General features: G+C 32.5%; 3 protein-coding genes across 3 annotated transcripts; 2 read left to right on the top strand and 1 right to left on the bottom strand.

The window, feature by feature from the left end:
- Positions 1–484: 484 nt before the first annotated feature.
- Positions 485–2568, top strand: LOC101896829 (phosphatidylinositol N-acetylglucosaminyltransferase subunit A). Its single transcript, XM_005185855.4, has 6 exons — positions 485–636; positions 700–790; positions 845–1090; positions 1153–1270; positions 1339–1458; positions 1565–2568. The coding sequence occupies exons 1-6, from the start codon at positions 626–628 to the stop codon at positions 2494–2496; spliced, it is 1518 nt and encodes a 505-aa protein (XP_005185912.2). The 5' UTR covers positions 485–625; the 3' UTR covers positions 2497–2568.
- A 1408-nt stretch (positions 2569–3976) lies between these two features.
- LOC101897116 (sperm-associated antigen 7 homolog) lies at positions 3977–6493 on the top strand. The gene has a single exon (XM_005185857.4). It carries the CDS (start codon positions 4221–4223, stop codon positions 5073–5075), a length of 855 nt encoding a protein of 284 aa, XP_005185914.2. The 5' UTR covers positions 3977–4220; the 3' UTR covers positions 5076–6493.
- A 335-nt stretch (positions 6494–6828) lies between these two features.
- LOC101897299 (XK-related protein 4) lies at positions 6829–10104 on the bottom strand. Its single transcript, XM_005185858.4, has 5 exons — positions 9303–10104; positions 9066–9227; positions 8873–9003; positions 8651–8803; positions 6829–7647 (listed from the first exon to the last, which is right to left on the bottom strand). The coding sequence occupies exons 1-5, from the start codon at positions 9710–9712 to the stop codon at positions 7199–7201; spliced, it is 1305 nt and encodes a 434-aa protein (XP_005185915.2). The 5' UTR covers positions 9713–10104; the 3' UTR covers positions 6829–7198.
- Between the last annotated feature and the right edge of the window lie 1502 nt (positions 10105–11606).

The raw sequence follows: 11606 nt of genomic DNA on the forward strand, positions 1-11606 counted from the left end.
GGTTTTTTATGTTTTTATTTATATATGAATAATCGTGTTAAAGCGAAAGGTAGGGTAAAGTTACCAGCTGGTTACAATTTGTCTCCGACCTCCGCCAATTTTGTGTAAGTATTTATGGTTTTGTTTTAAATAAAATGAAAATGTCATGAAACTACCATAAAATCCGAGCCTATAGCTGGGAATACATAAAGCGCTTATTTGACTGGCTTAAGTCATCGGCTGTCTTCTTCGTAGAGGAGCAGAGGAGTTTTAGATTGACTTAGTTCGATTTTGACCCTAGGCTCCTTTGTTCATTTCCGAAGAAGCCAGCCGATGACTTAAGCCAGCCAAATAAGCGCTTTATGTATTCCCAGCTTATAAGTGAAGGAGACTCTTTTCCATAATTGCTAGCAAAAAAAAAAAACGCAAACAATCGATTACCATAACCCTTTAACCCATTTTCGATCTAGAAATCCCAATTCTGCTCACATTTACGGTTTGTTTTGATTCCTACATTTTATCAACAATTTTCTTTTCATTCTTTGTTCAACTTTTACATCGGGTGCTGGTGCCAAGGGGTGCTTGTATCAATTTTATTTCACACATTCTAGGCTTTCGTATTTGTTTAGTTTTTATTTTATTCTTGATGCGAATATGGTAAGTTTAGAAATTATCTTCATATGTTTTTTATATAATTTATTATTTAATTTTATTTATTAGCATGGCATCGGACTTCTTTTACCCCAGTATAGGTGGTGTAGAAGAGCATATATTCAACTTATCACAGATTTTATTGAAACGGGGACATAAGGTAGGTCGTTTTTAAATTACTTTAATTGGATTAAATTAATTAGAATTTTAATAGGTTATTATATTAACACATTGTTATGGCGAATCCAAGGGTATACGATATCTTACCAATGGCCTTAAAGTATATTATTTGCCTATAAAAGTGTTCTATGCTCAATCAATACTACCAACAATGATATGCAATGCTCCATTAATAAGGGCCGTATTAATAAGGGAACAAATTGAGATTGTCCATGGCCATTCTGCATTTTCTGCTTTGGGTCATGAAGCTATGATTGTCGGCTCTTTATTGGGATTAAAAGTAAGTGGTTTATTTAAATTATGTAATGTTTGGCTTCCAAATTAGTTTTTGTTTTTTTGTAGACTGTTTTCACTGATCATAGCCTGTTTGGTTTTGCTGATTTATCCGCTGTGTTCACCAATAAAATGTTGGAAATAGACCTAACATGTGTTGATCACTGTATATGTGTTTCCCACATTGGTAAATCTTTGTTTATTTTGCAATGTCTCATTCATTGCCATTGCTAATGAATGCTACTTCTTCTGTAGGGAAAGAAAATACTGTTCTAAGGGCTCGGGTACCTAAGGAAAGAGTTTCTGTAATACCAAATGCAGTAGACACTGCACTTTTTACTCCTGATCCTAGTAGAAGACCACAAGATGATACAAGTAAGTGGCGTAAGGGTTTCCCTAGGAGCCAAAGGCGTAAAATTTTCTTATATGGTAGTCTCAGCAATATGTATAAGTAATTGTGTTTGTTTATAATTTATTTCAGTTAACATCGTTGTTGCTTCCCGCCTTGTTTATCGCAAAGGAATTGATCTCTTATCGGGCATAATACCCCGATTCAAATCTATGCCAAATATAAAATTTATTATAGTTGGCGATGGCCTGAAACGAGAACTGTTGGAAGAAATTCGAGAAAAAGCCAATATGCAAGATCGTGTACAAATGATTGGGGCCGTTGAACATGTCGAAGTACGTGAATATCTTGTACAGGGTCACATATTTCTGAATACCTCATTGACCGAAGCATATTGTATGGCAATTGTGGAGGCAGCTTCATGTGGTCTGCAAGTTGTGTCAACGAATGTTGGTGGTATACCCGAAGTTTTGCCGGACAACTTAATTATATTGACTAAACCTGAAGTCGATTCCATATATGAGGGTATTATGAAGGCAATTAAACGTTTGCAAGGATACAACAAACAAAGTACCACGCATCGCAATTTGAACACATCAAATGAAACAAAAACTCCACATGCTTCCGCTCATGATCACCATCCCGCAAAGAATGGCAAATTATCCAGAAAACTAAAAAAGCGCCATACAAAAAACAGCATGCAAAATTCTAGTTCTTGCCAAACGAAAGCAATTGCCAATAACATAGTTAATGATAATCTTGATGCTGGTGATGACGTTATTTCTTCCGAGGCCATATTATGCCCCCATAAATGTAATGAAATCGTAGCATCTCTATACAATTGGAATAATGTTACACAACGTACCGAAAAAGTATACGAGAGCATATTAAAAGAGCCATCACGGAGCTTGGGTGAAATTTTACATTCCTATTTACGTGCCGACGTCTGGTCTATATTGTTACCAATTTCAATGTTACACTTGATACTACGTTTTTTAGAATTTATTCGTCCAAGTCGATATATGGAAAAAGCCAGAGATCTTCCTTACTCTTTTAAAGAATAATCATAGTACTGTTATTCCATGATGCATTTTCTTTTTACATCTTATTAAACAATCCAACACAATTCTTACTAATACTGCTGGTTATTTTTAAATTAAAATGGGTTTAAGTTATCATATTATTAATATCATATTACAGTTTATGCTATACATACCAAATTTAATAAATATTAAAAACTTAAAATAATGTTGGGTTGTTAAACTATATTGCTTTCAAGTAGGCTGGGATATACCGGAGAAAAATTATTATGTTGCAGATGTAAATTCTTCGATTGATATTGATAAAACTAGTAAAAAACATATTACTGTTTTGACATTTCAGGTTAAACCATGGTAGAAGATGCATCAACTCTTGATATGTCAAAAAATTCTATTTTTTTTTAAAATAAGTAGATTTGTATATGTTTTCTTATACAATGCGAATCGGAGGTTTTTATGATATGCATTTGTTTAACCATTTTTACATATTTGTAAAATTAAATTGTATTATTTATTACATTCAAAAATTTAAAATTTTAAAATTGATTTGACAGTTCATTGTCCCACCAGCTTGTCGATCCGACTACCTGTATTCTTCTACCATGGGCTAAACTCATTTATGATAATTTATTTATTGAATATGCAATTTCGTAAATCCAATAAAAAAAATATAAATGTACTATTACCCATTTAACTTTGCAAATGTTTGTTGTTTTTGTTTTATGTAAAGATCCTCTTGCATAAATGCAATTTTCTTATATTCGAATTTTTCGTTTAATTATTCACATTATCAAATAGGCTATGTTTACATTGAAGCATCGTATAATGTTTCTTGCTCGGTAATCGCACATTTTTACGTAACCCGAATTGACATGAATTTAAACTAAGCTTTTTTCTAGTTTTATGAATTTATTGATTATATTTTTAATAATTTTAGTTTGCTCAGAACTTATTATAATGTAATTTTTTTGGCCTTAAAGGCTTTTATTACATGAATGAATTGAAATAAATAAAATCTCAAATCTGTCAACAGAAAGTAACGACTTTGTATGACTAGTTCCATCACTTTCACCAGTGAATTATTGAATTGAACCTTGATTGTGAACTACTAAACATAGCCACCAGTGGTGGAAGCGAGTTAATGTGATATATATTAGCCCCCAATCGAATACGTAGGAAAAAATTGATTAACAAAATGGTTAAAAAATATCTATAACATTTTCTTGTTCGGTTTCTTCTTAGACACTCGTCCCTTCGTTCATTAGGTGAACTCATACATTTTGTTTTTTATTCACAGGTAAGCAAACAGCTTTTGCGGCATGTTGCCTCTTCCACTTTCTACACATTGTCCTATTCGGCGGTTGCCTCTTGTATTAGTTCTTTGTACAGAGTACACGGAATAAACAACACGCCGCCGTCGATTGGTCTACAGTCGTCGCCGCCGAAAAAATATCATTCCGCTTCGTTGTCTGCTAATCATTGCTATTTTAATACCAAGGTAGATCTACCTTGTTTAATACATTTCATTTATTCTATTAAACTTTTATGGTGCAAAAAAATCAAAAATATATAAAATTCCAATATTTATATATATTGTGATCAAAACTGCAATAAAATATTCAGCGGAGGTATATTCCAGACTCATAGGAGACTAACCCTTCTCCAAAACAGAGTCGACCGTCACTTCAAACGGGAAATCACAATTTTTTTGCCTGGCGACATAACACACAAATCAATCAACATAAAAGATGGATTTGCTAGGATCCATACTAAATGCAATGGACAAGCCACCCACGGCCAATGAAGAACAAAAGAAATTACTTAAACGCCAAAAAGAAATGGCAGAACGCATAAAAAACAAACAAAAAGAAGAGCTATTGCGATTCAGAAAATTCGTTGAGGAACGAGTGGGTAGATTTGCAAAAGACGATCGTCCTCATATTGAGTTTCAACCTTTGGATAAGGTACATCGTTCCATAATACATGAGGTGGCGGAATATGGTGGATTCATATGCATGAGTTTTGGCTGTGAAGATGTTGATCGCTATTCGGTGGTCTATAAAAAAGAAAATGCTCCGACAGAAGATGAGATAGCAGCACGTCGAAATGGTGATGGTTGGAATGAAGAAGTGGCCAAAGAGTATGCCGAAAGGCGGCAAAAACAAAAAGAGATAGAAGAACAAAAAAGACTGGCTCGTGCTTCCGTACAAAATTCTCCACCATCCACATCTGCTAGCCAAACAACTAACAACAACAGCAATAGCCCCAATAGTACTGGTCGAAATAACGCCTCCAAAGAAACCGAGATTAAACCTACATTTAATTATAAAGACAAGTATGCTCATCTTATTGGTCAAGAGGCAGCCTTGGAGGCTGCCCGAAAGACTGAAACAAATGCTACCTATGGTTTCGTGCCGAGTAAAAATAAGAAGGATGTTCGTTCCATAGAACAAACGTTGGCTGATATTCAGGCAAAGAAAAGGCTTAAACTACAGCAACAACAAGAGCAACAGCAGCAAAAAGAGCATGACGAGGGGCAACATGCTAATGCTGAGCCGCCGGCGTCGGTTACATCAGCAGCATCAGTACCAAATTCACATTGATTTTTATAATCGAAAAAAATTAGTTCCTATCTGTGTAAGGAAGAATGTATGGAAAGTGAAAAGCGCAACATTGGGACATGGGGCAATTTAGTCATTGTTTCCTTCTGAAAAAAATATAAAATTGTTTTACAAGTATTCCTTAAATTGAAGTTATGCTATGGGTGTCTTTTTGATGAATTGAAGAAAAACTCCCAATAACCATATTCTATATTTAATAACATATTAAAAAAGTCTAGAAAGACTATCTCCTGAAAACTTATATACTTTAGGAGTTCATAACTTTATAACTGTAAAATATTTATATAGGTATCTAAAAAAAAGAATTTATGGGTACAGTTTTTCATCATATCAGAAAATTTTAAACGTTTGGTCACAGATGGATTGAGGCTTTTGAATTAATTTGTTTACAAAAATAGTCGTAAATATTTTACTAGAGCCTTATGAGGTTCACGGCTATACCACTTCTAAAATGCCATATAATTAAAAAAAACTCTGCTGGAAAATCCCAAAATTTCCTACACATACAAATAATAATGTAATTTATAAAAAAAGAACCTTTTTCTTTGAACTTTGCTCTGTTCCAGAACCTGCAAGAATGTAACACTGTTACGACAATAACCAATTTTTCCTTTATGATATCAAGAAAAATGTAGTATCTGGAAAAATGTAGTATCTAAAGTATTTACAGATTTCCTTTGTCTTTCCTTATCTTGAAATTTGTTTATAGTGACTCCCATGACAAATATCCGTTATTCAATTTCCTACATTCTTCGAACTCTTAGGTAATAACAAAAAGGCCATATACATATTTCATTTTTAAATATAAACCTAAAATAGTTAACAACAGATTGCAATTCAAAAACAAATTATATTTCAGTACATTTAAAACATTTAAATGTTATGTCCGAATAACCAAATACTCTGTGGTCCCTATTTGTTTTTTAATTAAAAATATTTCATGGTTTCACAATCAAACAATGCGTTTGCAATAAGTTTTCGAAAAGAGCGCTCTGCAATATTTTTACTCCCATGGGATAATTGTTAATTGTTGTTAATTTTGACAAACAAAACTAAAAATATACATAATATTGTATGAATTGAAAAAGCAAGGAAATACACAATGTTTCTATATTTAAGATATTTCGTTAATAGTTTAATTTAAATGACAACAACAAAAACTACAAATCTTTTTAGTTCATTTTAAGTTGTGTATATCATTCTTTTTTTCCTAGTTTATATTATAAGGATTTTTGTTTATTTTCTCTTTCAAGAGATTTTTTAATGGTATCTTAAAATATTAATTTTAAAAAAATATCAAATATGTTTCTAGACGATTTATTTTAGCTTGTACCACAACCACTATTCAGTGAAAGCAAAAAACAAAAAATAAATAAATTTTAAAACGTTGTAAGAAAAGAGCTATTGTATTTCAATTTAGTTCATTTCGCAAAGGGAGGTATTGAAATAACACCTTAACGTTACTCATGTTTGCTACTTCTTGAAACTTAAATACGACTGTAAAACGACAAGTAAACTCCATACAAGATAAAAAACTGCAACAAAGTCAAACGCCATAATTTTTACATTTTATTAAATGAAAGCAAAAAATGTCGTCAACTTTGGGAAAGTTGATGGAACTAGTTATTATATATTATAACTATATAGGTAGAGAGAAAGCATCAGAATTTCTCCAGAGTTGCATTAATGAGTTTTTTAATGATAAATAACTACATAGAAAAAGACCTTTATATAGTTATTGTAAAAAATATCGTTTTTATTTTATTTTCCATTTTTTTTTCAAATATAAAAACCTTGTTTAACAATAATGCTAAATATTGCCGTTTTATGTCTACATTTGTCGTTACCTATTTTGTTTTTCATTGTAAGTTCATATATTCTTCGGGAGGTTACTGTACCCTGAAAATATATTTTTAGGGCAAATGCTCCTTAATTTATTTTTTATCATAAATTCACTCAGGATCTTAAAGATATTACTAAAAAATACACATGCATTTACATACATTTTTGAACACCTCTCAATCCGGTGGATATTCAGAGCCTATATATATCACTAAATTTTATTGCAATATCAAAAACATTTGTGACTTTGTAATAATCTGAACTCAATTATTATTTATAATACGTTTCGATGTTCGTGCCGTAATGCGTGGATGAAAATATAAATAATATATTATCATAAATACAATGCCAATATAATAAAATGAAAAACCCATTGCACATAATGGATAAAATAGATATCCAATTGATATTAAATCGGGTGAGGCAAATAATACAAATATTGCAATACAGATCACATTTTCCATAGAACAAAACATATAATAAAACAAGTATTTATAACGTGTGGGTGCATCACGTACCGAAATGTATGTAAAAATATATACAACACCCAATATTAGACAGAAGAAGAAATTACCCAACTGTGAGCGGGCAAATTTTGGGCGATCAACTAAAAATGTTACGAGACCAAAGACTAGAGCATGTATTAGACAGGTCAATAACGTCCACAGGGGAAATACACTGGCAACAAATGCAATGCATAAGGTACGGGAGGCTGAAATAGATGAACAAAGAAAGAAAAGAACATAAGTAACTATATTGGAATATGAAAATACAAATAAATATTCAAATAAAGAATGTATGAAAATTAATGCCATCGTTAGGAATTTCTTAAGTAGTATAGATGTGACATGATTGAGCACTATGAGTGATGGTAATACCCTATAAATTAGTGGTATATGTATTATTTCGTCGCTGGTGATAATATTCGGTGTCAGGGACGCACACAGGAATAGTAACCAACTCGGGTAGCCTGCCTGCACACTTCCCTGTCCAATGTTTAAAATATTTACTTAATTCCACATTACGTGTAACAGCCTTATGCTAGGAACACAATTGGAGCGAACGACGAATTTTTTCGCGGCGTATGTTCGTCGTCAAAAATAAAACACATATGTGTATATGGAAGTGCACACAATCACGGCACCGGCGAAAATTTCGTCGGTCGCCGCGAACTCAATTAGCTTTATTTCTATTTCATACGCCGGCGACCGGCGAACAAAACAGTACAAGGTGGCCATACTTGTACGAATTTATGTGTTTTAGTAAATAAAGTTACTTTTTACTTTAAAATTTGTTATGGTCACTCTACTATCTGTTACTCGTATAAAAAAAACATAATTAATTTGTTTATTTATTTGTGTACTTGCGCCTGAGTGAATATGGATATCAGTGAATTTATAATAGAGAAGATGGACATAAGTGAAATTATAATAGAGAACGTAAAGAATTATGTGTTCTTGTATAATTCATTGTAGTCAACAAATGAGCAAAAAGTAAACAACTTCATCAGCTGTTTTATAATTTCGTCGGTATTGTGTTCCATACGACGAATTTTCGCGGCTTATTTTGTCGCCGCGTAGGGCGAAATTCGTCGTTCGCTCCAATTGTGTTCCTAGCATTACCCATTTGGCAGTAATTTCAAAAGAAGGGAGGTTGGAACACAGCAGATGATATGTTTTGAAAATCCACTTAATAATAAATCTGGAATAGCTCACCTGATATACAAAAATGCCAACAAAGTTGTAATATAACACCATTTGTACTTATATTGTATTTATCACTCTGCGAATAACGATTGTAACGATGGTAAACGGATAGAGACCAGGCCATACTGCCAAAATATGAAATTATGGCAATGATTTGAGCATCTAATATAAAAACAATTAGTATTATTTTAATATTTTAAAATCGACTGGTAGAGGGACATGTTAACTCACTTGACATTTTATCTCTGTGGGCCAAAATAATTGATATGAGCAGAATTTTTTGGGGTGCTGCCTCGAGAAAACACTCAAACAGGCGTATAAATGCAACATCACTCTCTTCACGAATATTTAATTTGTAATATCTAAATGAAATAAATTGCATGTTTAAAGGGACATCATTTCTTGAATGACCAAAAAAACTCACTTCAGTTGAGCCTGTTTATCACCAACCAGTTGAGCCTTTTTACATTTTATGGCATAGACAAACGACTTCCAATAGCGAAAGAAAAATGACGATACCAAAACTAAAAACAGTGTCTGTAAAATTTGACCACACCCATTGCTAAATTTGCCATCTTGATAACACCTGCATGGAAAGGAGGCCGAGGAAAAATGTATTCGTAACTAGAAATTCCATGTACTTCAAGCTAAAACTACTTACATATTTGCATGTATGAGCATTGTTATAATCATTGGGGTTACAATGCATATAACGGTCCATATAAAGTAATCTTGATGTCCTTGACGTTGATAATCAACAGCCAATTTAATATTTATACACACAGTCATTGCTCTCATTATTATGGATAAGGCTGTGGAACATATTTCCAAATAGCTTATGGTACAATGAGATGATGCACTGCCACCGGGGCATATGGAACTGATTTCCATTCGCTTCCATTGTTGATAATTACTTTCTTGGGGGCATTGACGTTGTTGCATTAGATGTTTATATTGTTGATATTGTTCGTTTACGGCCTCCACGTTGGACGAATTGCTGATGCTTGGTCCCACAGTGTATGCTCCATTGGTGTTAAGAGGATTTGTTTGTTTGGTAGGAATTTCACGCATTCTTTTGATCTCACTATTTTGTCCGATGGCTTTGGCCTTTGGTGCGGATTAAGACTTGAGAAGCTCTATAGAATTTCCTTAATAAATTGCATATTCAATTTGGAATGTAAATATGTTCTCTTTAAGATAAGGGCATCCAGAGAGACGTTGTTGCTACATTATCACGACAAATATTAATAAATTTTACTCATTAACTTCTTTAAACAAATTAAATTAAAAAAAAAAGAAAAGATCAACAAGATCGGTGGAAACAGAAGTAGAAGCAAGTCGATTGTAAATCGCCGCCGTCGCTCCTTTTTATTCAGATGTTAGCCGCCGCTGCCTTTATCCTACCGAATCGGCCAAAAATCGCTGGCAAGAAACTAGAGAAAATGTATTTGGCCTATATTTTTTTAAAAAGTAAAAAGTTAAAAAGTTCCCGAATAAAGGAAATAAGTGAGAAAAGAATATAAAAATATAAAATTTTTTCTTCAATGTCAACACATCGTTGCCGCCGACAAAAATGGCAACGTTCTGACATTGTTTGTTTACAACAGATTAGCCGCCGACGAAATAATGGCTCTGCTTCGTTGTCAGGGCCCTCTTAGTAATTCATAGCTCGTTTACATATCCGGATAAGCTGAATAATCAGGTTGACTGTACGTTTATACCACTGAAGGTAAACTCACTTGATTTAGCACATGGTAGAAGAATACAGGTAGTCGCATCGACACAGCCGCTGGGACAATGAACTGTCAAACCAATTTTGGAATTGACAATGTTGAATGAAAAATGATTAAAATTTGTAAAAATTGTTGAAAAATTCATATAATAACAACCTCTGATTTGCGTCGTATAAAAAACATTTAAAAATCCACTTATTTTTCAAAAAACATTTTAAATTTTTTGACATATCAATGTTCCCAAGCGTTGATGCATCTACCTATATTCTACCATGATTTAACAGTAATAGGCGAAATGGAAACATGAAAATGGTCAAAAGTGGAGTAGCAAATAAAAAAAAAAAAAAAAAATAAATAAATAAAAAAATAAAATGTGGGTGTCTGAAAGGAAAATAAAAATAATACAACCTTGATGCAAATATTATAATTTAAAATGAATTGCAAACATTTTCATACTCCTCTCCTCTTTTAAAAGGAAGACAAGTTGCAGAAAATAAATAAATAACGAAATGTCTGGATGCTCTTTTTGGAAATATGATCACAACCATTGCTCAATAAGAAAGATTACTCAACTTCTAAGAAACTAGAAAAATTTAACTCTGTGCTGGAGTCTTATAGTGTTAAATAGATTTTTAATTATGCAACAATTGGTGTTGTTTATTTTTTATTTTTTAAACAAAATTCCTTTATTGAGAAACCCCCCTAATCAAAAATGGAATTTTGGGTTTATTCAACAAGATTGAATCTAAAATGGTAGGACATAACAGTTTCCTCCCAAAATTTTACAATGTTTTGCTCATGGTAAAATTAAGAAGGTAAAGTCATTTCAAATAAGCATTCCCATCTCTGCATTTTCTGTAACATACCTTGTCAAATGTCAATGCATAGAAAATAGGTTCCCATATCCGATTTCTGTGTATGCAATGCATTCGTAAACATAAATTTTGACAAAGAGATGTTGTCAAATTAATATTTTTGAAAAAAGTTGTAATCATATAATTGCATGACTTTACCTTCTTACATGGCAGAGAACACAGGTAGACGCATCAACGCTTAGGAGCATTGATATGTCAAAAAATTTTAAATGTTTTTTGAAATATGAGTAGATTTTTAAATGTTTTCTTATACGACGTCATTCTGAGGTTATTATAATTGGAGATTTTTAACAATTTTTACAAATTTAAATAATTTTTCATTCAACATTTTCAATTCCAAAATTGGTTTGACAGTTC

Source organism: Musca domestica, unplaced genomic scaffold (assembly GCF_030504385.1).
Source record: "Musca domestica strain aabys unplaced genomic scaffold, Musca_domestica.polishedcontigs.V.1.1 44, whole genome shotgun sequence".
Classification (NCBI taxonomy): domain Eukaryota; kingdom Metazoa; phylum Arthropoda; class Insecta; order Diptera; family Muscidae; genus Musca; species Musca domestica.

Bases quoted from the DNA above. Each gene is read 5' to 3' on its own strand.
- LOC101896829 (XM_005185855.4), top strand. The intron at 1,091-1,152 runs GTAAGTGGTTTA...GTTTTTTTGTAG, and splicing joins GCTCTTTATTGGGATTAAAA to ACTGTTTTCACTGATCATAG. The intron at 1,271-1,338 runs GTAAATCTTTGT...CTTCTTCTGTAG, and splicing joins TATATGTGTTTCCCACATTG to GGAAAGAAAATACTGTTCTA.
- LOC101897116 (XM_005185857.4), top strand. From the start codon at position 4,221: ATGGATTTGCTAGGATCCATACTAAATGCAATGGACAAGCCACCCACG.
- LOC101897299 (XM_005185858.4), bottom strand. From the start codon at position 9,712: ATGCGTGAAATTCCTACCAAACAAACAAATCCTCTTAACACCAATGGA. The intron at 9,004-9,065 runs GTGAGTTTTTTT...TATTTCATTTAG, and splicing joins GATAAACAGGCTCAACTGAA to ATATTACAAATTAAATATTC. The intron at 8,804-8,872 runs GTGAGTTAACAT...TTTTTATATTAG, and splicing joins CCACAGAGATAAAATGTCAA to ATGCTCAAATCATTGCCATA.